Raw genomic sequence first — 26,925 nt, forward strand, 5'->3', positions numbered from 1 at the left:
ACAAAGGGAGCAAGTTTTAACTGGGCTCCTACTATGTCTACACACAGCAGTAAAAATGGAAGTGTTTGTGAATGACAATGCCCACAGTGCTGGGCATTTGTTTGCATGTGTCACCTATGAGACAGGTATCATTATTCCCATCTTACAGATGAGGAAAGTAGAGCCCAGAAATGAAGGGATTTGCCCAAGATCTCACAGGCAGTAAAAGCTAAAGCTACGATTCAAACTCAGGTGTGACTGAATCTATAGGTTCTTCTTTCCCCAACATCAGGCTTTCTTAGAGCGATGGTCTTTTGGGTCACCCAGGATGAGCGGCTGGAACAAGCCCCTGTTCAGAGCAAAGTCTTTCAAGTAGAAATTGCATTTTCCTGTGGTAAGTGGAGCGCCCTCTCGTGTTCTTTCTTGGTACCAGCATGAGACTTTTCAAGAGCATCCCTGTGGGCTCAGCAGGGTTGCCAAGGTGTTCAAAGGGCCTTTCCTTCTGCTCTGCTTCAAGGGCCCTCCTGCTGGGGAGGAGGTGAGGAAGGGCAGCTTGCGGGAAAGGTGTACCACCCTGTGCTCACCTGGTAATGGGATGCTACTCACTAAGTCCTTGCCAAGGTCTAGGGCACCTGCTTTATGGACATGCAGTGTGGTGATCACAAGCCCCAGATAGAGATTCTCATTACCCTACGTCACAGGCAAAGAAACTGAGGTACACATAAGTTAAGTGTAGTGTCCACGGTCCCAGCTAGTTGGCAGCAGTGCTGGGTTTTACCCCCAAGCTCACTGTTCCAGGGACCCAGACACTCCCAAGTCTGCCAGCCCAGTCATTCCTGCATGTCTGTGGGCAGCCCGGCCCTGGGGGCTTCCTTCAGCTGGAGGTAAAGAGACAGGGGATCTGCAAAGTCTGGCCATTTCCACGGACTCCTCAGAGATGAAGAAGTGGAGGGAAAGAAAGACCCTGAACTTCTTTTTCATGCATCTCTAAAATACTTCGTTTGTTCAAGCATGCCTTTTATTTGATGTAAAAAAACAGAAAAATTTTAAAGGCTTCGTTTGTGCCATAAATCTTGGTTCCAATAAATTATCTGTATATAAATGTACACAATAAAAGAATACTTGATTTTTAACAATTCTGGGCATGCATTTCCTGATTAATGAATTCTCCTGATCTATAGAATTAGACTTGAAGAGGCAAGTTAACAAAATAATAAAAGAAAGCTCTTAGAAGACAGTGGGTCTACAAATGCAGGAGGCAGGAATTTTTTGAAAGTTTTACTATTTGTTACTATTTGTACTATAATCTTTAGGATGGCTTATTGCTTTGTATGGTCTAATCATTATGGGGGTAGACACTAGCATCAAATTATCTGAACAAAATTTAATAGGACAAGTTGTTTCAAAAGCCACTTTCCAAATTGAAGTAATGATATATATATCATATATATAGATAGTTCTGTATCTATACAAATATGCATATCTATATGTCCACATAGAGATATTATCCACCATTCAGTGTACGGTTCCAAGAGTAGAATCATGGGGAACTTTTACTTTTGAAAACTTATATTTCTATAATGTTTGACATTTTACAATAAGCTTGTATCATTCTTGTAGTCAAAAGAAGGAAAAATATGTATAAACATTTATGTTTTTAAAATGTTAAACTGTTTATAAAACAAAGGAAAACGAGTGACTAGGGCTGGTCCCCTCCACCCTCTAAGGCGGAGTTCCTTGTCTAAGAAATGGGAGCAACAGGGGAAGGGTCCGAGTGATTCGGGTGAGTCTCCCATTGTGCTCCTGGAGGTTAGGGGCATCTAGGATCAGCTAGCCCAGATTGTGTTTGAACAAAGGGTTTCAAATAACCCAGCCCCAAGGGGTCTCTAGGGTTCTGTCTGAAGTCAAGGAGGAAAGGAAGAAAAAGAAGGAAAAGAGAGAGGAGGAGGAGGAGAGATCAATGGATTCTGAAAAGTGCAGACTCTTTAAAAAGGATTTGAGTGTTGCAGAACAAGATGAGCCAGGCCCTGTGACAGCCCTTCTCGTAGCTCCTGTCCCCTCCCTGCCCCTTCTCCCACCCGAGGACAGAAGTGGCTCTGAGGTGCAGGCTTTCACAGGAACAAGTCTTGCATAACAAGCTCTGCTCCTCGGGGATCTATAATTGATGAGGGCTCCAGGCCGAGAACCTTGGGCTGCGCCTGCCAAGTGCGGGGGCAGCCGGAGGACTTGCTGAAGGTGGAAAACAGGACCAGCCTGGGACCTCACACTTGCACCAGGAGCCAGGAACTTTCAGGACTGAAGCCCCAAATCTGGGCCTGGGTTGGGAACCCAGTCCTCAGAGTATGGGCCAAGAACATCCTGGAAAAGTCCCCAGAAGATGAGAGAGGCTTGCTAAACATGCAGATTTCTAGGCCTCATTTGAGCTAAGATCATGGACCAGGGGATCTTGAAGTGTCCACCTGAACCGACTCCATGCTAGCCCTTCACACATAGGTTTGAATCCCAGCTCCGTCACTTAACAGCTGTGCAAGCTGCTTAACTTGTCCACACAACAGCAACAATAAGCAGACACTTGTTACATAATGGATAAATGTTTGCTGAATGAATCCCAAATGGGGGATGTGTAAGAGCACACACCTAGAGGCATACAACTGGCCAAAGCCTCAGAGATGGAGGGGTGGCCTTGGGACCAGAACCTTGATCTCTCTGGCTCCTGGTCAAGTGCTCTTTCCAATTCCTGCTCCAGGAGCTGCAAAAAGGTCGGATATTTCTTTAGGTCAGGGGACCTCTCCTTCAATGTACCACAGGCCCCAGAATGGGACATAGGAAGGAGGTAGAGCTGGAAAGCTTCTGCAGGAGTTGTGGGCACGTGTGAACTGGCCGACAGGGGACACTAGTAAGCTCAGGAAATCCAGCCCAGCTCCGCCCAGCCCAGGGCCCAGGCTCTGTTCCCAGGACACACCCTGTCCTTTGCTATCTCAGCCTCACTACCACTTTCCCATCATCCAATTCCCTGTGCCTCACTGGGCAGACAGGGTCACCACCCTGTTGACACAGAGGACCCTGAGGCGCAGAGAGGAACAATGATTTCTATAAAATCACGCAGCACATCAGTAACACCAACTTGGCTTGACATACAGGTCGGTGTAATAAAAAGAATGCTGGGAGTCAGGAGATCTGGGTTCTGGTCCCAGCTCTGGGACTGACTTGCTGTGTGACCCTGGGCCAGTTGCTTAATCATTCTGTGCCTCAGTTTCCCCTCTATCCCTGAAAATAAGATATCTGGACTCTGATATTAAGGTCCATCTGGCTGTCAAAGCTTGTGATCCCCTCCCTGTCCCGACCAACGAGAACTCCAGCTTCACAAACTACAGCTTTGCTGGGGCCCTTCCAAGGTGCCAAGCCCCATGCAAGGCATTTCCCAGCTACACCTTCACTAAATCCTCTTCCAAGGCCTGAAGGGCAGGTATAACTCGCTCTCCTGTAACCAAAGAGGAAAGGGAGGATCAGGGAGGCCAAGGGCTTGTCAAATGCCACACTGTATATTAGAGCACAGTCTCTGAGGGTTCCTTGCTTGATTTTGTTCAGCCCCACCTGGCTGGGACCTGGAAGAGAGATCTGTGTTGGTTCAGACTCCTTAGAGTTCAAGTTCAAGGGGAATTCTAATGAACAGAAAGAGGAATGTGATCCAGTGTGTCCTTTCAAATACCTAACCTGGAACCCTCTGTTGGCAGGGTACAGGGACTCAGGGGTGCAGGAACAGGACTAGGCCCAAGGCCAGGATAAGTGAGTGGCTGAGTTTCCACCCATGGCCCACCCCTTTCTGCTGAGGTTAGGAAGACAGCCCTGTAAAGTGATGGGGAATTTTCTTCTCTTCATTTTAAGATAAGGAACCAGAGACTCAGAGAGGGAATGTGATTTGTCCAAGGTCACACAGGAAAGGCACAGGATTCAAATCTAGGGCCAGTCAACAGCAAAGGCTGAGCTCTGACTATCTGCCCACATCACCCCACAAGGCTGACAGGAGAGTGGACCTGAATGAGTCCTGCCACTGGTGCATTTGGCCCGCCGCCTGGGACCCACCTTGTATTTGAGGCCGGACTTAAAGTAGCCGAGGAAGGTGGCCGACTCGAAGCCCTGGACCTCGCGGTGCTGCACAGCTCGACCGTTCAGGTAGTCATCCAGCTGCACGGTGAAGATGGCGGCCGCCCCGCTCTCATCCTGGCTGCACTCATTGCCTAGGGGACGTCAGAGCAGTGTAAGCCTGGCTTCTAGAGAGTAGTCCCAGCTTCCTACAGAGGAGGAGCCCAGAGCCCGCCCAGAGCCCCCAGCACTGTGCTGGCCTGGCTGTAGAAGTTGGGCAAACCCCTGCCTTCCATGAGCCTCAGTTAATTCATCTGTATAATGGGGAGAAGGGGGCCTGACTCCATGGTCTCCAAGAGTCCTCCCAGCTCCAACACACACCCCTACACTCACCTCCCTTACCTGTTCCCCTGTGCTCACTCAACCCTGCTGAGCATGACGTCATGCCTGGCAGCAGCAATTCAGATCAGGAAACTGAGGCACAGCGAGGGGGAAGGACTTACAAAGTCACGCAGCAGAGTTGTGGCGGGGACTCCAGGCTCCCGACTCTGAAGGGTAAACTGGGGCGTGGCTGGAGCTGGGCCAGGGGAGCTATGAGGGGGCTCAGGGTCTCCAAGTCACCCCAAATTCTAAATGCTGTACTAACTTGAACTTGTTTAACCCTCAAAACACCCCTGTGAGATAGAGGGGCGCTACCATCATGGCCACTTTACAGAGGCACTGAGTGACTTGCCGAAGGATAGAGCTGGGCTCCAAACTCGAGCAGGCTGGCTCTCGGATCTGGGGTGATGTAATCCCTAGCCACGGGCCTAGCATACACTTGATGCTCAGCAGTCACTCAGCTCCCCTGGGGCTGCTGGGAGACCACACCTCCAAGGGCTGTGCTTTATGGAGGTGGCGTCTGGCCTCACCTAGCCAGTAGTGGAGGTCATATTGCAGGTTCCCATTCCTCAGCTGCACCGTCTTCAGGATGACATAAGCGTCTCCTGTGAAGAAGTCTCCATAAAGGTTGCGGGGCACGGGCACCAGGTCAAACTTCTCCACACGCCAGATCTGCAGGCCAGGCTCCTTTCCTGCCTTGAGGAACTCCGGGTGTTCCACCACCATGCTGCTGGGCTGGAAGAGACAGGGCAGAGCCTGAGCAGGGGCCGAGGCCCTAGCGGGGATAGAGACCCCAGGGCACGAGGGAGGGTGGTTTCTAGCACCAAGAGCATCACACTTGAGCCTCTGACTCTCCCCACCCCCGAGGCAGGTTTAACCCCTTCTACAATCTGTGTGGATGAGAAAGCAAACAGAGCAGAGTTTAGGCTCCAAACCCTGTCCTTGGCCAAGCGTCTGTCTCTCCTACTCAGCTCTCCAGTGACAGGGGGACAAAGGGTGCTACCTCTTTTCTTCCCTTCTTAGTGCCAATTGGTTGGGAAAACTGAGGGACAGAGTGGTGAAGTGACTCTGCCAAGGACTCCCAGCGAGGAAATGGTATAGAAGGAATTGCCCCAAGCTCTAAGAACACAAATTCTGAGAGCATGGGGAGATCCCCTCAGATGGAAATGGTAAATCTGGGGGTCCCCAGGGGCTCAATGTGTTCCCTTCCAGCATCCTCAGTGGCTCTTAGAACTAGAAGACTCCTAAGAGAGCTCATCATTCAACCACATTCTGCAGATAGGGAAACTGGGGCCCAAAGAGGGGAAGAGACTGGCCCAGCGCCACACAGCCTGTTTGCTTTGGCTCTTTGGAAGCGGGAAGATTTCCCATGCCCCACCCATGCCCCCACTACACCCCAAGGAGGGTCTAAATGACTTAGCCCAAGTGGCCTCCTGCGCTGTCTGCCTCCTCCCTCCTGCCCCCCAGCACCCCACCCCCAAATTTCATTTCTTGGAAAGGTGGAGAGGATACAGCCAGGGTCTGCAGGAGCCTGCTGGAGACCAGGTGGTCGAGGATGGGGGAAAGGCTGTCAGACATGCAGGAGGGCTGGAGATGCTGCAGAGTGGGACTGTTAGCCTGGGGCCAAAGGGCAGAACTCAGCAGGCACGGGTCACCTGGCCGGAGAACAGATCTGGTGGGAGGTCAGAGAAACCAGACGGAGAGAACTCAGGCAGAGGGATGGAGAAGCACAAAAGGGCAACAGGAGAGAAGAGAAACCAGACAGGGCAGAGGAGATATCAGAGGGAATAAATCATAATGATGATAAGCAGGCAGAGGCGAGATCATACAAGGAAGAGGGAGAAAATATTGGTGAGGCAGAAATAAATCAGAGGAAAAGGAGAAATCTGAAATGTTCGAAATGAGAAGAGGGAAGGAGAGAGATCGCACAGAGGGAAAGAGATACTGGAGGAGGAAAAGGACAAATCAGGTGGCAGGGATGGGTCAGAAATCAGAGGGCAGGGAGGGAAAGAAATCCGGCCAAGGCGAGGTTAGCCTCTAGGGAGGGAAACAGCCAGGTCCCCGAGGCTCCCACCCCCATCCATGGGAGCCCCGGAGGCAGCGAGAGATACTTACAAAGCAACAAAACAGTTTTTCCATTCTAGACCTGAATTACTCCCCTTTTCCTAGTGCTGTATCTGCAAGAACTTACAATAGAGAGTTACTCCGGGAGCCCCCGGGCCCCCTGGGCACTCACCCGCCCTTGAGTCTGAGGTGCCTGGGTCGCCACCCGCGACACTGTGGCCACACGAGCCTGCAGCGACAGCGCGCACAGCGCCAGGACCAGGGTGCAGAGCATCGCGGGCGCGGAGAGTTGCGGAGCCATGGCGGCGGCGACTGCAGGAGACCCAGCCGGCACCCGCGGGCTCCGGGCCACTGATCTTAAATAGTCGCTGGCCCATCCCGCCCGCCCGCCCAGCAAGGAGGGTCCGGGGCAGGGCCGAGCCCCGCCTCCGCAGCCCTGCCCCCCCGAGGGCTCGGCAGGGGCGGGGATCTGGCCTGGATTTTGGAGACATCTGGGTTCCCACCGGGACCAACCCAATCGGGCTTGGCCACCCCTTCCCACCGCACCCCCCCTCCCCAGCTCAAGGGGGCGGAGACCAGGCACAGAGCTTAGCATACAGCAGGCACTACCTCTCTGTGCACACTAAATGGGCTCATTCACGAAAGTTAGGGAGTCCAGCTCAGCCTCCTGTGTGACCCACGCAAGATCACTCCCACATCCACACCTAACATCTCCAGCATTTATTGAAGGCTTTCCACGCTTCCTAACATCCTTCATACTTTACAGAGTGGGTATACCAACAGCCCCATCTCACAGAGGGCATCACTGCCTGCAGGGTACACAACCAACCTGCACACCACTAGGAAACGGGACAGCCAAGATTCGAGCCCAGGCACTCTGGGGTGGCCTGTCCGTCCACCTAGGCGGCATGCGGCTGCCACCACCCGCTAGGGGCAGCCTGGACCCCTGGGCCAGCAGGACTCAGGAAGGGGCAGGCAGACCTCTCACCTGCAGCTGCAGGTTTTCCTCCAGTCAAGACCACCCCCTCTTTTCTTCTTTTTGAAAAGTTTTTATTCCTTTTTCTTCAGTGTTTCTTTGTATTGGTTTCAGGTGTACAGAATAGTGATTAGACAATCAAAAAAGTTTTTATTCCTAAAACCTTTATTTTTATCAAGACTTAAGAGTAATGTATTTGTACACAGTTGTTATCTCTCAACCCCACTTATTTCTCCCCAGGGGCAAAGTATTTACCCCTGATGATTTCAGGGTTTACCTTCATGTCTTAAGTAACAACCCCTGTTGCTTTTTGTAGTTGTTTCCAGTTTTGTTTTGTTTTGTTTTTTGGGTGGGGCTTTTTTTTTTTTTTTTTTTTTGGTTCTAGGTCCTATCTCTTGGCTCCCCACGGATATTAGCCAGAGAAGACAGAGCTTTAAGTCTTTTCTCCACTCCTAGACCCCCTTCCCATTCCCGCACCCTCCCACTCTGAGGCACAAGGTCACTGGGTCAGAAGAAGTGATATTCAGACTCACCTAGTCCCACCCACCAACCCCTCTCTTCGCCCTCCCACCACCCTGCTGGAGTCAACTTCTCTACTTCCAAGCTCTCCTTGCATCCCAGCACTCCCCCTCTCCCCACAGTAACCTGCAATGACAGGAAAGAGAACTGGGGAGTCGGGAACCTGGCTTTGATTCCCACCTCCACTGTGTGCAAGTTACTTTCCTCTCCTGAGGATTCAATCAGTCTCTGCGTGTGAAAACTGACAACTAGGTACATGGGAGCCCCTATCCCCCTGCCCCACAGCCAATAGTTGCCCACCTCAGCTCCTCCTGGAGCCCAGCCTCCACGTAACCAGGTTCAAGTTTGCCCTCCATCCTCTACAGCTCCCTCCTACTGAAGGGGGTCTGCAGGTCAGATAAAGGGCTAAGGAAACTCACACAGAGTGAAGAAGATTCCAGATTGTAAGGATTATAAGAAGATTTCATGGAGAAAGGGACTTGTAGCCTGGGCGTTGAAGGACAAGGAGGAGGGAGATTAAGAAAAGGCATTTTTGGAGAGGGACCAGCATGGGCAAAGGGCAAGCAAACACGGGCCACATGCAGCAAACAGTGGGGGGATCCGGCCTGAAACACAGGGGGCAAGAGGAGATGAGGCTGGGAGGGCGGCAGGAGTCACAGGGGCCCATGTGCCACATGGAAGAGTCACTGTCTGGGTTGGGGTAGCAGGACAGTGGTCACAGAGAGATGCTGAGTTCTCAGGACCTGTGGAGCCTGCAGTGGGCCATCTCGTGCCTAAATTCAAAGAGCTCTCCCCTCGCCTTAGGCATTCTGGAGGATTGGAGGATTATAGAAACCGCACAGTTATCATATGCTCTGATGGGAGCGTAAAGCAGCTTTCACCTCTCTGGATAGCAATTTGATTATCCAGATTCAAAACACACAATGCAACCACAGATCCACTTCCTTCAGAATTACTTACAAAGGAACACAAAAATATACGTGCAAGGGTGTTCACTGAAGCATTGTTTGAAGTAAACTGGAAGGGACCCAAATTTCCTGGTAAAATAAATTATGGAGCCACCATACAATGGACCACTCTGCAGCTGCGAAATCAGAATGAGCCAGCTCTGATTGTGCCTGGCACACAGTAGGCGCTCAGTAACCACAGAGAGATCTCCAAGCACAAAAAAGCAAACTGTACAACTATTAGCTCCTTTCCTCTTTTTTAGAAAGATATCTGTTTTTGCATACACCCTTAAAAAGTCAAGGAAGACGAACAGAAACTGGCAAGGCAGTTTGCTTGGAAGGGATGAAAGGAGAGAAAGTTGTTGCCCAGGTTGCCGGAGGCTGCAGTGAGCCAGGGCCAGGTTCCCTAGAGTCAGCAAGAGGAAACATTGGAGGGTGATAGAAACATTCTAACACTGGATTATGGAGATGATCACACTACAGAAAACTCCACTAAAATTCAGAGTGCTGTGCACTTACAATGGGTGAATTGTTATGGTAGGTAAATTATACCTCAATATACTTAAAATAAAACTACTTGCTCTGGGGTTGGCTAAAAACAATTTACAAGTATGTATCTAATGTAGTGGGGTTTTTTTTTTTAAACAAAACACTGATCTAGAAACACTACCTTTAAAAAATATTCTTAAAGTGATGCCTGCTCAATAGACAATCTGGAAAATCCAGACAAATACAAAGAAGAAATCTCCTTGTTAGCCCAGCCCCCAGAGTGAGCACCGGCCGGCAGCTGGCCCAGCTGTGCAGTCCCTTCTTGGTGCAGCGTGTCCCTGAACTCCTCAGTTGGTGATTAACAGAGGGCTGCTGTGGCTTGGCCTTGGCCCCAGGGACCTGACAAGCAGTCCAGGGTCACTAGCTCTCAGTTTAATGATCACAAATGCTGTGCAGCTTTGCCTGCCACACAGCTCTGGAGCCAGGGCCCTCGGCACTGGAGACCCAGTGAATGGGCCCTGGACCCTGCCCTAGGAGAGCCCACAGCCTGGGAACTGTTGCTACAGGACAGAGATGTGTGGAGGGCTGTGATGGGGGCAGCATGGTCTTATGCTGCCCCCCGCCCCCGTACCTGTTGAGTGCAGGATGGGGGGAATTGGGTATAGCAGAAAGGTCCCTAGGTAGAAAGGAAGAGGCCCCAGTGCTAGGCCAGACTCTGCCACTGACATCCTGGGTAATTTTGGGCAAGTCACCATCCTCCTCTGGGCCTCAGGTCTCCATTGCAAAAGATGGGTAGGCCCCTATGCTATTCCCAGATCCAGCACTTCCCAGACACTGGCTGTGTAGCCACACCCAGCACCTGTATGTCTCTGAGCCTCAGGGCTCCCACCTACAGGTCCTTCTGAATCTGACAGTCCAGGGCCTCTGACCTGCGCGAGGCACCACCACCACCAGTGGCAGCATGCCACTTCTCCTCCGGGCCCAGACATCTCTGGGAAAAGAGAGGGAAGGAAGGCGGGAGGTGGGGAATGGGGTCCAAGACTCAGTCTCTTCACAGCAACCAGGGGAAAAGAGCATTAAAGTTCCCATTATCCATAGAGGGAAACTGAGACTCAGGAAGATTTGGTCACTTGCTCAGGGTCACCCAGCTGGAAAGAGGCATTGCTGAGACTCAAACATAGTGTGGCTAGCTCCTGTCCCCACCTGTGTCTGGAGAGATCAAGCAGGACCTCCTGGCACTGTCCAGCCTAGGCAGGGAGCAACAGTGTCTTTTCCAGGTAAAGGGTTACAGTTGCTAAACCAGTCAAGTCCAAGCCAGGCCTGGCAGCCAGGAGTCTCTGGGGCAGCCGTCCCCACCACACCTCCCAGGTCAGGTCAGGAGGCTGCATCAGGAAAGCGCTCCAGCCCTCCACACACCTGTGTGAGCAACCAGGGCAAAGACATGTCCTAGGAAGATCCCCAGCTGTGGCCACTGAGTACAAGATGGACTGTGGCACCTACACTCTATGCCACTCATGGGCATGCAGGTCAGGTACGGTTTCTGTGCCTGGGAGGCTGCCTGGCTCTGCCACCCCTCACTGTATGAGTGCATCCTAGTCCCTTCCCCTCTCTGGACCTCAGAGGTCCCCTTAACCTCTGATCTTGGGAGTTTCTGGCTCTTACCCAGTGCCACACACACAGTAGGCAGCTTTTTGGTGTCTGTCCCCATGAAGGAGCTGTATAGCTCCCATCCTTCCCCTGTAGTTGGTCCCAGGACCCCCACAACCAGCTCCAGCCTTGCTCCCTCCAGGTCCTTGGGCTAGTTGCCATGTCTTTCTGGGCCTCCCAGGGCAGCTCCCAGAGTCTGGAGGAGAGACCTCACCCTCCACTCTGGGCCACAGTGTACAAAAGGCCTTGGCCAGCCTCGGAGACACCGCCCTGTTCTTTCTCTTCACCCCAAACACTGTTGTTCTGAATTTCCCAGAAACCGGCACTCATGGGAAGCCCTCTCTCGGAGCTTGTTTGCTTCCTGGCTCACTGCTGTTCTCTGAGTCCTCGTGGGAACACCCGTCCCTCTGGCCAGGATTTTGCTAATTGGGACAATGGTCAGTTAACAGAGACACCAGTTATGAAACCCAGTGAAACTGGACAGGGCCTCAGTGAGGTCTAGAGAGCCCCGTGGACTTGTGATCAGGGCCTCAGTTTCCTTATCTATACAATGGGAGAATGATACGTAGCTCACGGGGCAGTGAGGAGGCCCCAGGGCCAGCACACAATAGGAGCCCCCCACCAGTGAGCCCCTTTCTTCTTGAACTGTCTGCTTCTTTGCAGAGGTCTTTGTTCAGCATTGGTGCGCCACATGAGAGCAAGTGGGGCAGGAGAAAGGTTCCGGACTCCACAGTGAGATTCTTACGTTCAGGTCCGGCTATGTCACCTGGACCAAGTTACTGTCCCTCTCTAAGCCTTGGGTCCCTCTTTTGTCAATAGGGATAGTGATGTCCACTTGCAGGGCAGCTGGGAGCTCTGGAGGGAGATGTTGGAGGTACACTGCACAGGGCATGACTGATTAACATGTCCATCAGTCCATCTTCTCTTCATAGATGACGACACCAAGAACAACAGTGTGACTTCTCAGAGTCACATGCAAGTACCTGGCAGGGCAGACCTGGAACCCAGGTCTCTTGGTGATCAGGCCAAGGCTGAGGTCTGTCTCCATGACACGACAGGGCCCACTGGAAGGGCCAGCTGGACCTCTGTGTCAGCACAGTCTGTCTTGGGTGTGGACAGCCACAGGGGAGACGGCAGTGGGGCTTGGCTGAAGCCACCTCCAGGAGGCCAACTATCCCAGGGACCAAAGCCACTGGCCCGTTCCCAGTTTCCAGAGGCAACCCCACCTAATGCTGAGAGCCAGGGCAGGACATTCCGAGAGGGCCAGGCCCCACCACTTCCTGACCCCGTGCCCTGGAAGCAGCCAGATTTGACCATGAGTGTGAGCCCAGCGCCCTGCTTGCCAGGGCCCACTTCACATTGTTTTCCCTTCTCTGTGAGCCAGGAGCTGGTCCTGGGAGGCATGGGCCAGCAGCTGGGCTGCAAACAATTATGCTAGCCCTTCTGGCACCCTGGAGCCCATGCACAAACAAATCAGCCGCACGACACGTAGGCCCAAATGCAGGCACTCTGGCCACAGGACCAGTAGAAGATGGAACAGTCTCCATCAGCAAACCTCCTGGGAAGACAGGGCCTCAGATGCCTCAGCCAGAGCCGGAATGAGCAGGAGCCTGGGAGGTCGCTCCCTGCGCCACGGAGGAAGGGCTTTCCAAAAGCAGGAAAACAACGTGCATGGCTGTGGAAAGAGCTCTGGCCAGGAAAACCTGGGTGTAAGTTCCTGACCCACCTCTTTCTACCTGTGTGGCTTGAAAAAGTGGCTCCCGCCCTCTGAGCCTCTACTTCCTCAGGTGGGGATTATAACACCTTCCCAGGGCTGTCGTGGGAATTTCAAAGGTAAAACACATTTGGGGCTAAGCACGGAACTGAGCAGAGTATGTACCTACAAAGGGGCCTGCGTAAGATTCTCTTTCTGGGACTGAAGTTCCTTAGGTATATAACTGAAGTACAAATGCCTTTCTCAAAGGCATGTGGAAAGGGCTGAATGAGACCTTAAGTGTGGAAGATACTAGGACCATGCCTGGCATAAAATAGATGTTTGAAAATTCCAGTTTCCTTCCCCCAGTAGCAGGGGCTGAGCCTCCGTATGCTCAAGATGCCAAGAATGACCAACAGGGTGAGGGGTGCATGACCTTCCAGCCAACAGAATACAGGGAATGTCTGGGGTGTATGTGGGTTTGGCAAGTGGCCCTTCTGCAGAGTTTTACTTTCCTCCTCTGTAAAATGGGGTGATGACTTCTCCCCTGTGGGGCGTCTGGGAGCTCCAGGCACCATGCTTGACACACAGCAGGTGCTCAATAAGCAAAACATCCAAAGACGAGCCCCCACCATGTGTCCAGGCTGTCACACGTACAGGCCACTGGTCCACATACCCACCCTTGACCTCCACCTCTGTGTCCCTGTATCCAGAGAACAGGAGGGCTGAAGGGTCCCAGTCAAGGCCCAGAGACCCAGGGTGGTGGCTGGTGCCGGGGATAGGGAGGCATCTCAGGAGAGGGCCTCAAGCCAGAACCCAAGGGGTCTGCCTTTCATCCTGCCCCTCCACGAGTCTCTCCTGATGACGCACTCCCCTCTCCTCTGGTCCGCTTCACCCAAAAGAATAAGGGCTTTGGAGTCACCATCTGACCCCGGCCCTGTCACCTACTACTTGGGTGACCCTGGGCAAGTGACTCAACCTCTCTGAGCCTGGGTCTTTGGGTATAGAATGGCGAGACCATGTCACAGGCTTGCCAGCACTTGATTATAGTACAAATCAGTTACGGAAAAACTCCAAGTGCTATAGCATGATTAGAAATTCTTTGCAATGGCTCTCAAATTCTTAACTGCAATAGAACTTCCAGAGATTCAAAGATATTTTTTATTATTAGTAATCCTTTTCACTTTAATAGGTTTTCAAAGTACTTTCCCCCTTTAAATGCAAACAGAAGTATGGTACTGGAATGCTTTGTTCCTTTCCCAGGTCAGAGGACAGTCGCATCTAGCTGGAAGGATTAAATGCGCCCCAGCACCCAGAACCCAGTGCCTGGCACACAGCAGGGCTCCAGAATGGTGCTGTCTTCTCTCCCCAGATGTGCTCCCAGCCTCACTTCCACTCAGACACCAGTCACCAGCATCATCCTCCAGGTGCCAGTCCCTCTGGGGGCTTCCAGAACCCTCAGGGACACTCTTACAGGCAGGGCCTACCCAGAGTCATCCCACAGGGACTGCACAGGGGGCTGAGGCCAGAGCTGCAACCCCATGCACTGCCTGTTTCACACTCACTCCTCCCCCCCCAATCCAGCACTGTCCCGGTTCTGGGTCCCCATCTTTCCTCTGAACCACTGCACCAGCTTCCTCACTGCCTTAGACCCTCCTGTTATCCCTAGGGATTGCATTATTCCCTGCTCCAGACCCTTCCATGGCCCCCAGTGCATACTGAAAGCAGACAGGACTCTCCAGCTTGGCACTACAGGCCCTCCAAGATGTGGTGCCCACATGCCCTTGAAGCCTCATCACCGCCCACCCCCCAACAACAGCCTCTGGGCCATCTAACCTTGCCCCTATACATCCTCAATTTCCTGACTTCAGGAGAGCTGGGGTCTAGCCTCGGCTCTGCCTCTGACTTTGTGTGACCTTGGGCAAGCTCTTGGCCTCTCAGAGACTCAGCTCATCAAGCTGTTGGAGACTCTTGTGCAGATGGGAAAATGAAGGAGTGCCAGGTGCCAGGAGGGCTCGGGAAGCACCAGGTTGCTAACAGCTGCCTCCTCTCTGCGCCTCCACCCCAGCGGCAGAGCTCTCTCCCTGAGCCCTGGAATGCAGCGCTCACAGCCAGCAGTGGAGCCAGGGAGGGGAGTGGGAGGGAAGATGGCTTACAGGAAAATTACTAGGCTCTGGCTGGTCAGCACTGGTGCTCACAGCTGCTTCTGAGAGACAGGTTCTGGGGGCCTGGCAGGCTCTTCCTGAGCCACGGACTTGGCCCCAAGCCTTGTTCCCTGTCTGAGCCAGTAGGGTGGTGAGAGGTACTGGGCCCCAGTCCTCTAGGACACACCCACTCTTTGGCATCCAAAGAGACAGGGAGGAGGAGGCGAAACACAGACAGGCCTTTGTGGAAAGAGAAAATTGGCCCCTGCCACTATGTGCGGGGGCTCCAGGCACTGACATGAAAAAGGTCTCTCTGTGCCCCATTGTTGCATAGCAAGCGCTATACTCTGAGTACCATATCCCCACATCATACACTGTGTACCACACCCAGCATCACATGTACCATGCTCTCTGTGCCCCATACCAGGCCCTGTGTCCCTCAAACCTTGTCCTGCGTGTCTACTCTGATGCATGTTCCAGGTCCTGTGTCCCATGTCACTTATTCCTTGGATCATGCTCCATGCACCATGTCACATCTGTTGCATGATACGCACTCTGTGTTATATACCCTCTTGTGAAGCCCATGTCCACTGTATCAGGTCCTGTCCCTTGAAAGTATGTGCCACAACCTTGCCCTGGGTCCACAAGTGGTGTCCCTCAAACCATGATTCCCATCTGCAGTGGAATGGTTAATGCAGGCAGGCCCTGGGACAGGCCCCCAACCCTATCCACCGTTACCTATGCAACCTGGGAAAAGCTACCTCCCTTCTCAATGCCTCAGAAATGATCTCAACACTCACCTCAATAAGAACTGCTGGGGGAAATGAAAGATAATGCATTTAAAGTGCTTAGTCCAGTGCCTGGCACAGATGTCCAGCGTACTGGAGATGTGTCAGGCTCCCACATCCCCAGCTCCTACTATGCAGCCCACACTCGATCGCATTAGTGAAATTCAAACAATAGGCTACAAGGAAGATATCATTATTCCCTCTCCTACTAAGGAGAAATCCAAGGCTCAGAGAGAGGCAATAACCTGCATGAGGTCACACAGCCAGAAAGGGAGAAGCCGGGGGATGTGCACAGGTCTGGGCATTCACAAAGACAGAGCAGATTAGTGATGGGCGACAGGGTGGGTATGGGGATGGCCAGCATGCAGGCATGGGCACCTTTTAGGGGTCATGGAAATGTTCTCAGACCGAATTGTGGGAATGGAGGCAAAACTTTGTAAGTGTATTAAAAATCATTGAACTAATTAAACTGGGTGAATTATATGTATGTAAATTACACATAAATTTACTTCAACAATTCTGGGAAATGACACTCAACAAAGTTGTTTAAAAAGGAAGAAAAGCCTACGTACTTCCTATGTGCCACTCTGACAAAGAACTCTGCGAAGAAGTGGCTCCGAGGTGGTAGTGTCGGCGAGGCTGTGCAGCTCCTCTGAGGCCCAGCTGGGGGAGCCTTGCACAGCCCGGCTCCCAGCCCCTCTGCAGATCAGGTGTGCGGCAGAATCACCTGGGGAGCTCCAGAAGATGTGGATTCCCAGGCCCCACGCCCAACTCTGAGTCTGCAGGTCAGGGTGGGGCCAGGAACCTGGGATTCTGAGGCTCAGCCTGGCCTGGAAACCACACATCAAAGCCCAACATCTCCTTTCACATTTGGGAAAACTGACGCCAGGCAGGACAGGGAGGGGCCTTCTGTGACCTAGTAATGAATCGAGCAATGGGAGAGCCAGAGCTGGAACTGGGACCCCCTTGCTGGTCCCTTTTCTCCTTTCCCTCCTCCTCCCACCTCACTTCTCCCTGGCCCTCAGCCTCCTGGTGACTCAGGGCTCTGAGTCATCAGTGGCACCACAGAGGAAACATCTTAGGAAAAACAATCCCCAAAAACAAAGCTTCCCCAATCTGGGGAACAGAATAGGCCCAGGGGGCTAAGAGAGAGAAGGGAGGAGAACAAAGGGTGGAGTTCAAGGCCAGGACCAAGATCTGGTTTCTCTTCTTGGCCACTGACTTGTGTGGGGCCGTAGAGAAAGTGCTTCCCTGTAATGAATCTCAGTTTCCCCACATGTAAATCATTCCTATATGGCACACAGGAGCTCATTATGGGCCAAGTAACATAAGCACTTACAAGCTTTGTCTTGTTGACAATGCTTTCCCCAAACCCACAGGAAGCATCATGCCCATTTTATACAGGGGAAAGTTGAGGCTCAGAGAGGTTCAGCCCAAGGATGACTGTTAGGAAGTGCGGGGCAGAGTCTGAATCCAGGACGACCTGACTCTGAAGGCTTACTCTCACTCCTATGCACCTTTAAAACATACCTGCTGTGTGGACTGTGGCACACAGATCACATCTCATCAAACATGTAAGGTGAATGACAAGAGTAGGTGCTCGGCCACAAATGCCTTTCTCCTTTTCTTCCTCTATGTCAGGTCCTTCCTCAGGACTTCCTGGCCCAGGGGAGAGCACACATGAACTTGGGTCATCACTCAGGCGACACAAACCAGGGAGCACCTGGGACCCGACAAGCCACAAAGGAGGAGCATTTGAGTACAGCCTCGAAGAATGAACGCAGGTTTGTCTTTGGGGAACTGGGAACAAGTCAGGTGGAGAGAACAGCAACAGCAAAGACTCAGAGGTGTAGCAACCTGGACGTGTGGTTGAGGAAGGCACCTGGCAAGCAAGAGTCCTGAACTGATTGGAGGCAGAGAAGGGCTTTTAAGCAGAAAGAGAACAGTATCAGAACTGGTTTCATCTCTGCAGAGGGCTTGCTGGCCCCTGACCCGGGAGTCACGGCTGGGACTTCCCCTAAGGCCTCTCTGCATGCCCTATCTGAGCAAGCTTCAGGGACCACCCCAAGTCCCTTGCTACTCACCCATGGGTCAGAACCGCTCCCGAGGGCCTCTTCCTCGGCCATTGCTGGGCTGGGCAGAGAGCAGGCAGGCCTCTCCTGACCACATCGACCTAATCACATCGGCCTATAAATAGGACCCTGTGGCTTTAGTCTGAAACAGCTGTGCCAGGCCCAACTCCAGACATCACATGGGCACACACAGTTCCGGAAACGGTCCTTTCCCTGACATCATTAAAAACCAAAACTTCCTCAGGAAACCATTGTTCACACTCCAATTCGCTTTCTTTAAACATGAGGCAGTGGGCTGGGGGAAGAGCTGCCCACCTACTGCTTACTACTGAAAGTGGGCCTTGTGACTGCTTCTCTGCTTCCCACTCTCTAGGGACCCTGAGCAGGCCACTAGCTGTCTCTGGGCCTCAGTTTCCCCAAATGTAAACTAAGGAGGTCGAATGATACCCTTGCAGGAGTGTAACCCACGGCCTGCAGACTGCATGCAGCCCAGGATGGCTACGAATGCAGCCCAACACAAAACTGTAAATTTACTTAAAACATTATGAGATGTTTTTGTGATTACGTGTTGCAATGTATTTAATGTGTGGCCCAGAGATGCCAACAGGCTGGTCACCCCTGCCGTAAGGCCTTTGTAGCCAGATACTCTCTAGAATGGTCTGGGAGGAGGGGCACCCTACACCCAAAATGTCTACTCCATTGTTACCCTTCCCCCAGCTAACTTGAAATCTTAATTATCAGCATTTTAAAAGTTAGAATTGCAATACATATCTGAGCCAGGGAGAAAGGAACAGGTCCAATCCCTGTCATTAAAGGGCTGGGTGACCTTGGATGAGTTACTTTCCTTCTCTGGGCCCCAGCCACCAGATAAAGGCGATGGCAAGATGACACCCAAGATACATGACTTTTTTTTTAATTTAAAACTGTTTTGTTTAGGATTTATGAGAACCACAAGAGGCCAGCCTTGTGCTGAGTGCTGGAGCTAAAGAGACGAATGAGACCTCATCCAGCCCTCCAAGCTCGATCCTGTGCCAGACCCCAGTGGGGAAACATAAAGGCATTTCCAAACCGCGCAGAGTCCCACTAGAGGCCTCCTTCAGGGCTGCTGGGAACACCTTGTTTTCAGGTCAGATTACAGATGGATGGCTGCAGAGGACTCCCTAAAGAACAGATTAGGACACGAACTGGGCTGTTAGCAGCCAACAGGGAAATAGAGATAAACGGCCATCCCTGTGCACAGGCATATACTTAGGACTTTAGTTCCCCCAAAACCTGGTAATCACCCCCATTTCACAGATGAGGAAACTGAGGCTGAGAGCGGTAAGGGCCATGTCAAGGGGCACATAGCAAGTTAGGGCTGGAGAGATGCTTCAGGTTCAGACCTGTTTGCCTCTGCATCCCAGGTTATAACCAAACCCCAGTGCAGTGCTCCTGAGCTGACCAACAGGAGAGTCACCCAACCCAACAACGGCAGGGGACAGAAAGGGGCAGAGTATTTTACTGGATTTGTGTGTAGGCGAGTGGGAGTGACAAGGCTTCGCCCAGTGATAGTCATAGTTCTTTCCAACCAGCTTATAGCATTGCCACCCTCCCTACCCCCTGTCCCATCCACCCTCCCCTCTCAAATCCATCAATCAAGTCACTCCCAGCTGAAGATGTGTCCAAGGCTCGCTGGTACCCAAGGGATCGAGACTTGGCATTCAATGCCTCTCCCAGCCTCGCTGTCCTGCCACTCTCCACCTCAACCCCACATTCCTGCTGTGGTTGCACTGCTCACTAGTCCCCAAGCACAGTGGCTCCAAGTGGCCAAACTTGCACATGTGACTCCCCTGCCTGAATGCCCAACACACCCTGTCAGCCTAGTGATTGATTCAGAAGAGGACAAGGCCTCCCTGGCTCCCCTGGTACTTAGCACAATGAACTCCAGGCTCAGCCACATCAATTCTGAGCTCCAAGGGCGGGGCAGGCCTGATTCATCTCCCCTCTGCATGCAGAAGTTCAGCAATGAAAAAAGGCAGGGATCCCAGAGAATGCTGGGAAGTGCACATTCCCAGGATTGCCCAAGCCTAGTACAGAGGCGCAGCGTCAGGACGCCACAGTGTGGAAGAACCAAAAACTGCACCCTCAGGACTTAGGTCTATCTCTTTCCAGGGCTCTAATAATGAAATTAGGGCAAATCTCACCCCTACTTTGGAACTTCCAGTAGTTCCCCACTGGCCTGGGCTAAAATCCAAACTCTAACCGAGGTCCCCAAGGACTTGCACAACTGAAGGCCTATCTGGTCCCCAGGCCCTTCTCCCGTTACATTCCCTTCCATCAGATCCCCCACAACTCCACCCACTATGTCCTGCCTCAGAGCCTCATCCATGCTGTTCCCGCTGCCTGGGGACCCCCTTCCCTGCTTACCCAGCCACCTTCCATTCCCTCTTCAGGTCTGGGCTTTTTCAGGGACGCCTCCCTCACCCATCCAGATAGAAACCCATCACACCCACCCAATTCCATGTGATCTCATGACCCTGGCTGTTTCCTTTACAGCTGAAGAAACAGATGTGTTATGTGTGTGATGACTTACTGTAGACCCAGGACTATAAGGCCAGGGATAGGAAAATCTTTTCTCTAACACTCAGTTCAAGGCCTAAATTTCTGTCGAGTGAATGTACCCATGAATGAATGAATGAATGGGTAAATGAACAAGTGGAGCTATCATGTAACTCAAGACAAGAAAGGTGGCCAGAATCCTGGTATTCAGAGGCAGAAAATCAGGGCCCAAAGAAGGTCAGGGAAACAGGAGACAAACTGGATGGTGCAGCCTCCCAGGAGCAAAAAGGAGAGAGAACTTCTAAAAGGAGAAAGTATCACATGCTCCAGGGAGGTGGTACCTAGAGATCTGAGGAAATACCATTGGATTTGGACAAGCAGGAGCTCACTCAGTCCTCCTTGGTTGAGCCCAAGTTCAGTAGAAGTGGGTGTGAGGTGGGCACAGTGCAGGGAGAATCTGTGCACCTCCTTCCTCCTCAGGGGAACCCACCCTCTTACAGAAGAGCCAAGAGAGGCCTTGGTAAGGAAAGCAACTGTCCTGCAGCTGCACAGCCAGCCAAGCTTACCTAACAGCTGGGCCTGAGGCAACCTGGCCCTGCAGGGTCTGCACAAGTGGGGAAGGCAGAAGACAGGTCCCTGTGTCATTGTTACCAAAAGCATGAACAGAGCATAACACTCTTTTGGGGGACAGATGATTTAGAGGCAATTTGGCTTTAGGAGTTGGAGTGGTTTAGGCTCAATCTCAAAAGCTGCATCTTCAGAACTAAGACCAGCCTCTATCCCTCCTCTCTGGGTAGCATTAAGCTTTGGCTGAAGTGGGACAAGTCCCCTCACTGGGCCCCGCGGGCCTTCTAGGAATCCTGGCTTTGAGGACAAAGTGCTCTGAAGACCATCAAAAGGCCCTTTCATCTGAGCTTTGGGAAAGAGGAACAGCTCTGAATGTGGTCGGTGTTACTCCTGGAAGCCAGCTGGGCCGCTGCCAATGAGTAATCGTGCAGGCATTCGGCCCCTTCCCCTTGGCCACCAAGGTGATGTCATGGGCTAGAGGGGTGTTTTCCAGGCTGTCTGCATGGTGTCCTCCATTAGAAATTCACTTCCTTTCCAGCGTTGGAAGCTGGGTGAGTCCCTAGCAGTGATACTTCCCATTTCACAGCTCACTTCCCTTCAGCATCTACGGGCTTGGGCAGTCCTCATGACAACTTGTTAGGGGTGCAGGGGAGACCAACGCACTCATTTTTTAGGCAGAGAAACTGAGTCCCAAGCTGGGAAGTGACCTGAGTCTCCTGCCCAGAACTCTGAAACCGGGCAGCTGGATCTCAGCCCACTTTATCAGGTCACCCGTGAATCCGATAGTCAGGTGGGCCCCACCCTGCCAGCCCCACGGGTGCGTATGACTCATCCACCTTTGCCATGACTCACTCTCAGGTACTCCTCCTACAGTCAGCTACACCCCAGATTTTCTCACCTCTCCAGAGCCTCCAGGGAGAATCTGTGTACCTCCTTCCTCCTCAGGGGAACCCACCCTCTTACAGAAGAGCCAAGAGAGGCCTTGGCAAAGAAAGCAACTGTCCTGCAGCTGCACAGCCAGCAAACAGCACAGCCAGGTGGGACCCTGGCACCCAGTCCAGTCAGTCCTTGCTGCTCCCCCACAGGATCACTCCTGCCCAGCCTCCCTCTCCAGGGCAGGTGAAAGCAATGAAACAACAGGTGGAAAGGTACTCTGAGCTTTACTAGAAAAACCTCAGAAACTACCTCTGAGTCCACCATAGCGACCAGCGCGGCTTCACTGTCCCTTTCAGACTTCCTGGGGGGCATTCAGAGCCCGGTTTAGGAGGACGCCAGGTCTGCATTGACTCCGGGGTCTGTACTGCTCTACCTCCCTTGCAGGACTGTGAGGGTGAAGAGGGCTGTGCTAGGGGAGGGGCTAGGACGAAGGCGAAAGCTGTAAGAGGGGGTATCAGTACCACCTATGAATAAACGGCCAAGATTCTCAGTGTCAAGGGCTCAAGATCATCTGATCAAATCAGAAGGTTCCACTCCTCCCCAGCCCCCATGACCAGGGTCACACAGCCCCTCTTGCAGGCCTCCAGCAATGGGACACTTGCTCCCTGCCAACGCTTCAAGACCTACCGTTGGAGAGTTTGGCTGGTTAGACAAATCGTCATTAGGATGTGCTAAAATCTCTCTCTCTGCAGTCACCCAGCACAGGTCTATCACCCTGCTTCCCAGTGACTCCTTGGAGACTTGAAAACAGTGATCCTGGGCCCTTAAGTTTTCTACAAGTTACACAGCCCCTTCCTCCAGCTTCTCCTGAGACCAGGATGTCCGGTTCTCTTACCCCCCTTCCCTGATCTACTCCAAATGAATCCTGTCCCTCCTGGAAAAAAAAAAAAACAACAAAAAACAGCCCAGCCCTGGCTGCTGTGGCTCAGTGGATTGAGCATGGGCCTGTGAATCAAGGGGTGGCTGCTTCAATTCCCAATCAGGCACAGGCCTGGGTTGTGGGCCAGGTCCCCAGTGGGGGGCGCGTGAGAGGCAACCACACACTGATGTTTTCTCTCTCCCTCCTTCTCCTTTCCTTCCCTTCTAAGAGTAACTAAATAAAATCTTTTTTAAAAAAAAAAAAAGGACCCGGATTTAGACACATAAATGAGCTCTATCCAAAACAGGGCAAGCAGAACTCTCACCTCCATCATCCTAGATATCATGCCTCTATTAATCCAACATAAAGACCCATTAGCATTTACAGTAACCTCATCGCATGACTGAATTCAGCTTACGATGCTTACCATCAGCTTCAGAGCAGTGGCTGAGTACTGTGGGATAGACAAAATGGTCCTTCAGTTAACTACCTATGTAACTGGACCAAGTTCCTGCACTCTCTCAGTTTCCTTCTCTGTAAACGAGGTATTTTGTTGGAACCCACCCCACAGAGTCATCCTAAGGATTAAAGATAAAATATGTCGAGGGTTTTGGACAATGCATGTATTTTCTCTGATTGTTAATCAACCCCCCAAGTCTTTCTCTAGAAATGATGTCTTCCTCTCACTGGGTGACTGCGACGCTTCCTAACTCGTCCTCCCACTTCCTCTCGCCGTCCTCCCACTTCCTCTCTCCTTCCCCGAGAGCAATCTCCTCAGGGCACGGCTGACTGTGTCACTGCTCTGCTCAGGTTCCACCTTGGCTCCCTGTGGCCCCCAGATCAAGTCCAAGATCCTTTACCAACTTTTGGACATCTTTTATGATCTGCCCCCGTCGGCCCCTGAAGCCTTAACTCTCATCAGTTCCTGTCTCCCACCTACACCCCCTCCAAGGTCCAGCCAGACACAGCTGCACTCTGTGCCTTAAGGCCTCGCATAATCTTTTCCCAGGCTGCTTCCTCTGTTTCAGAACTTCCTTTCGTCTCTGTTCTTCTCTTCTCCTTCCACTCCTGATCAAGCCCAGCTTTCCTCCAGGATATCTTCTCTAACCTCCCCTTCCCCTTTGAAGCTGAGCTGCTCTGAGATCCCACAGGCCCCTGGTCTTCCCTGGCACGCAGAGCTGGCTAAGAGTACAGGTGCTGCCATCTATGAGCAAAAAGAGCATTACACCCAAACACCCAGGACTTGGACACAGGGAGCTCCAGTTTCCAGCTCAGTGGGGTTTAGAACGAGCCCCAGCTAACTCCAAGTTGGTCTGTTTTCCATTTCAGACCTTAAAGCTGCAGCGGCTTAAAAACAAGGTCCACAAACCGCTGACTCTAGTCCATCACCCACATGCCCTAGACGGAGCCATAAAGAGAGGCAGTTCCTTCCAGTACTCAGATCCCAGCCCAGGCTAGCTAGGTGCCTGTTTGCTGAATTATAACTTAGAGCACAGGGAGAGGAGGCGCTTTCTAAAAGCCAGAGCTTCCTACTAGTGCAAAGGCTGGCCTTCGGGTAGAGAGCACCCCATCAGCAAAAGCCACCTGGAACCCCATTTGTCTAGAAGGTGGCTGAAGAGGAGCTTTCTGCCCTGCGGGTGGGCTGCAGGCAACTGGAACAGAAGTGTCTTTTCTCCTAAAAGACTGCTTGCAGCTCACTGGGGGCACCTTCACATCTGGCGGGAGAAACATGGTATCTGTCCAACAAAGCCAGAAGGGTTCAAAGGGCCACCCCAAGGACAACAGTTACCATCTTCTGAGCACTTACCAAGTGTCGAGCTCTGACGTACGTCATCTCTCATCCTCACAGTAACTCTGCCAGGCAGATATCATTGTTCCACTTTGCGAAGGAAGGACATAAGCTCAGAGAGGCGAAATAACGTGCTCAGGGTCACACAGCTAAGATGCCTGGGCAGTTCCCACCAAACCAAGCTGCCTGCCCTACATCTTGGTCTCACTAAATTTCAAGCGATGGGGCTCACCAAAGAAAACATAAAGCCTTGGTTACTCTGTATCAGGGGTTAGCAGACTTCTACTGTAAAGGGCCAGGCAGTAAATAGTTTAGGTTTGGCAGGCCCCATACCCTCTCTTTTGCATCTTCTTCCTTGTTTGGGTTTGGATTTTTTTTCTTTTAACAGCCTTTTGAAAATGTAAAAACCATTCTTAGCTCAGAGGCAAAAAGCAGTCTGGCGCCTCCCCAGGGCTGTAGTTTGCAGCCTGTAGGTTGAGAATAATGTTTATAATCTTAAGTATAAAAACTTCAGCTGGGAATGTTTAAGCCCAGTGTTAGATCCTTCGGCTGTAGTTCTCCCTCTTCGGATGGCTTCCTACTGAGTCACTCTCTCTTAAAGAAGAACCAGCCCTACTTTGCTGCGAAATTGGGCAGCAAAATATTTCAAGAGCTGTTCAGATTCTAGAAACTCGCAGCTGTGGATCAAATAGTTCAACTCAGTGTCAGGAAGAGAAGAGGGAGGCAAATGTGATGGGTAGGAAGAGCCTCAAAGAAAAGACATTAAGAAACTTGGGCTCTTGTCTGAGCCCCGAACAAGGAAGGGATTTAGACTCCCACTATACCGAGTGTGGTCTCTGGACTAGCAACGTCTGTATCAGCTGCGAGGTCATTAGCAATGCAGAGTCTCAGCCTTCACCCCAGATCTACTGACCCAGAGTCTGCATTTTAACAAAATCCGCAGTTGATCTGTGTGCAGGATAAGTCTGAGATACTCTAGAACATCTTTTATGTCCAGCTGCAACATTGTTAACAAAACCCTACCCCTGAGGAGGGCAAGGGTCCAAAGATATTTTTCTGTGTCTTCTTACTTATTTATTTATTTATTTTTAGACAGAGGGGAAGGGTGGGAGAAAGAGAAGGAGAGACACTTCAATGTGTGGTTGCCTCTCGAGCACCCCCTACTGGGGCCCTGGCCCGAAAACCCAGGCATGTGCCCTGATTGGGAATCAAACCAGTGACTCTTTGGTTCTCAGGTCGGAGCTCAATCCACTGAGCCACACCAGCCAGGGAATCTTTAAGTCTTAATATGAAGTCTCTGTACTAGTGATCTCAAAAAGCACCCCGATGTAGGATGCACAATTGACACACCTGCCATTGGATCTTGAAATCAAACCTTCAGCTGGCAGAAAAGCAGACCCAGGAAGGCATGAGAAGGTGCCATGCCCCATTTTGCAATGGGAGTAACCGGTTAGAGAGGGAAATGACTCACTGCCCAGACAACCTAGGGGTCTGACCACAGCCAGGTTCCTTGATCTTCCCAGGCCTTAGGTTTAATAAGAACTGAAATCATTTTGGTTTCAATGAGTACTTTTGTTTTCGAAGAGTAGCGATCAGAGGCCTTGCTGTGTGCTTTAGGAAATTCACTTGCTCTCTCTGAGTGTGAATATTCCCAGCCATGAAGTAAGGGGGTGGGGCCAGGTGATTCCCAAAGTCCAACTCTAAAGGTCAGAGCCTGGAAACTGTTTTGAGGTAAGATAGGTCTTCAGCTGTGGGTCACCACAGTCGCACCAAAGTCAAGGGAACACAACGTCAAGCCCTTCTGTTCTAAGTGAGGAGGCAGAGCAGTGACCTGGCATAAGCTTGAGGTCTTATGGCAAGTGCAAAGCAGAAACTGCACATAGAATGAGAACCAGCTTCTCTCCACCTGTTCAGCCTGGATTTTAACTGTTACCCTGTACTGATGATGAACTGTGCAAAAGTATTTGCTAAATGAATGAATAAATGAAGTATGATGCTTCCGGAAATGGACCCTGAGCTAGAATTTGGATAACCAGCTCCCAAAGCTCCCATGAAAGGCTGTCACCCTCATGTGTGGCTGGTAAGAATGGCTGCAACCTTTCTGGGCAGCAATTTAGCAAAATGTAGCAAAAGCTGTAAAATATGTCATTTTTTTCACCCAGAAACTCCAAATCCTGGGTACCCTTCTAAAAAATAATAAGAAGAACTTATGCACTAGGATGTTCATTGAAGGATCATTTATAACCAGCCTAAATGCCTAATACTAGAGGATCGGTTAAATGAGCGTGCTATATTTACACAATTAATCCCATGATAGAGAGTGATTAAAAATCAGACTGGCACTTATCATTTTCATAATAAAAAGGTTAAAGCCTGTTTTTTTATAAGTAAAATGCATAATTTCACTTCTTTAATTCCCTGGACCATTGGAACAAAAAAATTTAAAACAGCAGT

General features: G+C 51.5%; 1 protein-coding gene across 3 annotated transcripts in view; it reads right to left on the bottom strand.

Annotated features, from left to right (window-relative positions):
• GSN (gelsolin) overlaps positions 1–26,925 on the bottom strand; it is a 50,197-nt gene that overhangs the window by 17,781 nt on the left and 5,491 nt on the right. Inside the window, exons 1-3 of one of the 3 annotated variants that reach the window (XM_024562095.4) lie at positions 17,795–17,897; positions 4,974–5,178; positions 4,063–4,217 (exon numbers count right to left, since the gene is read on the bottom strand). In XM_024562095.4, the coding sequence (XP_024417863.2) occupies positions 4,063–4,217; positions 4,974–5,178; positions 17,795–17,836 (402 nt within the window). In that variant the 5' untranslated portion in view covers positions 17,837–17,897. Of the gene's footprint in view, positions 1–4,062; positions 4,218–4,973; positions 5,179–6,679; positions 6,862–17,794; positions 17,898–26,925 lie in introns of those variants that run through there. The other 2 variants (XM_024562094.3, XM_024562098.3) reach the window with 2 other exon arrangements.

This window comes from Desmodus rotundus, chromosome 1 (genome assembly GCF_022682495.2).
Source record: "Desmodus rotundus isolate HL8 chromosome 1, HLdesRot8A.1, whole genome shotgun sequence".
Classification (NCBI taxonomy): Eukaryota; Metazoa; Chordata; class Mammalia; order Chiroptera; family Phyllostomidae; genus Desmodus; species Desmodus rotundus.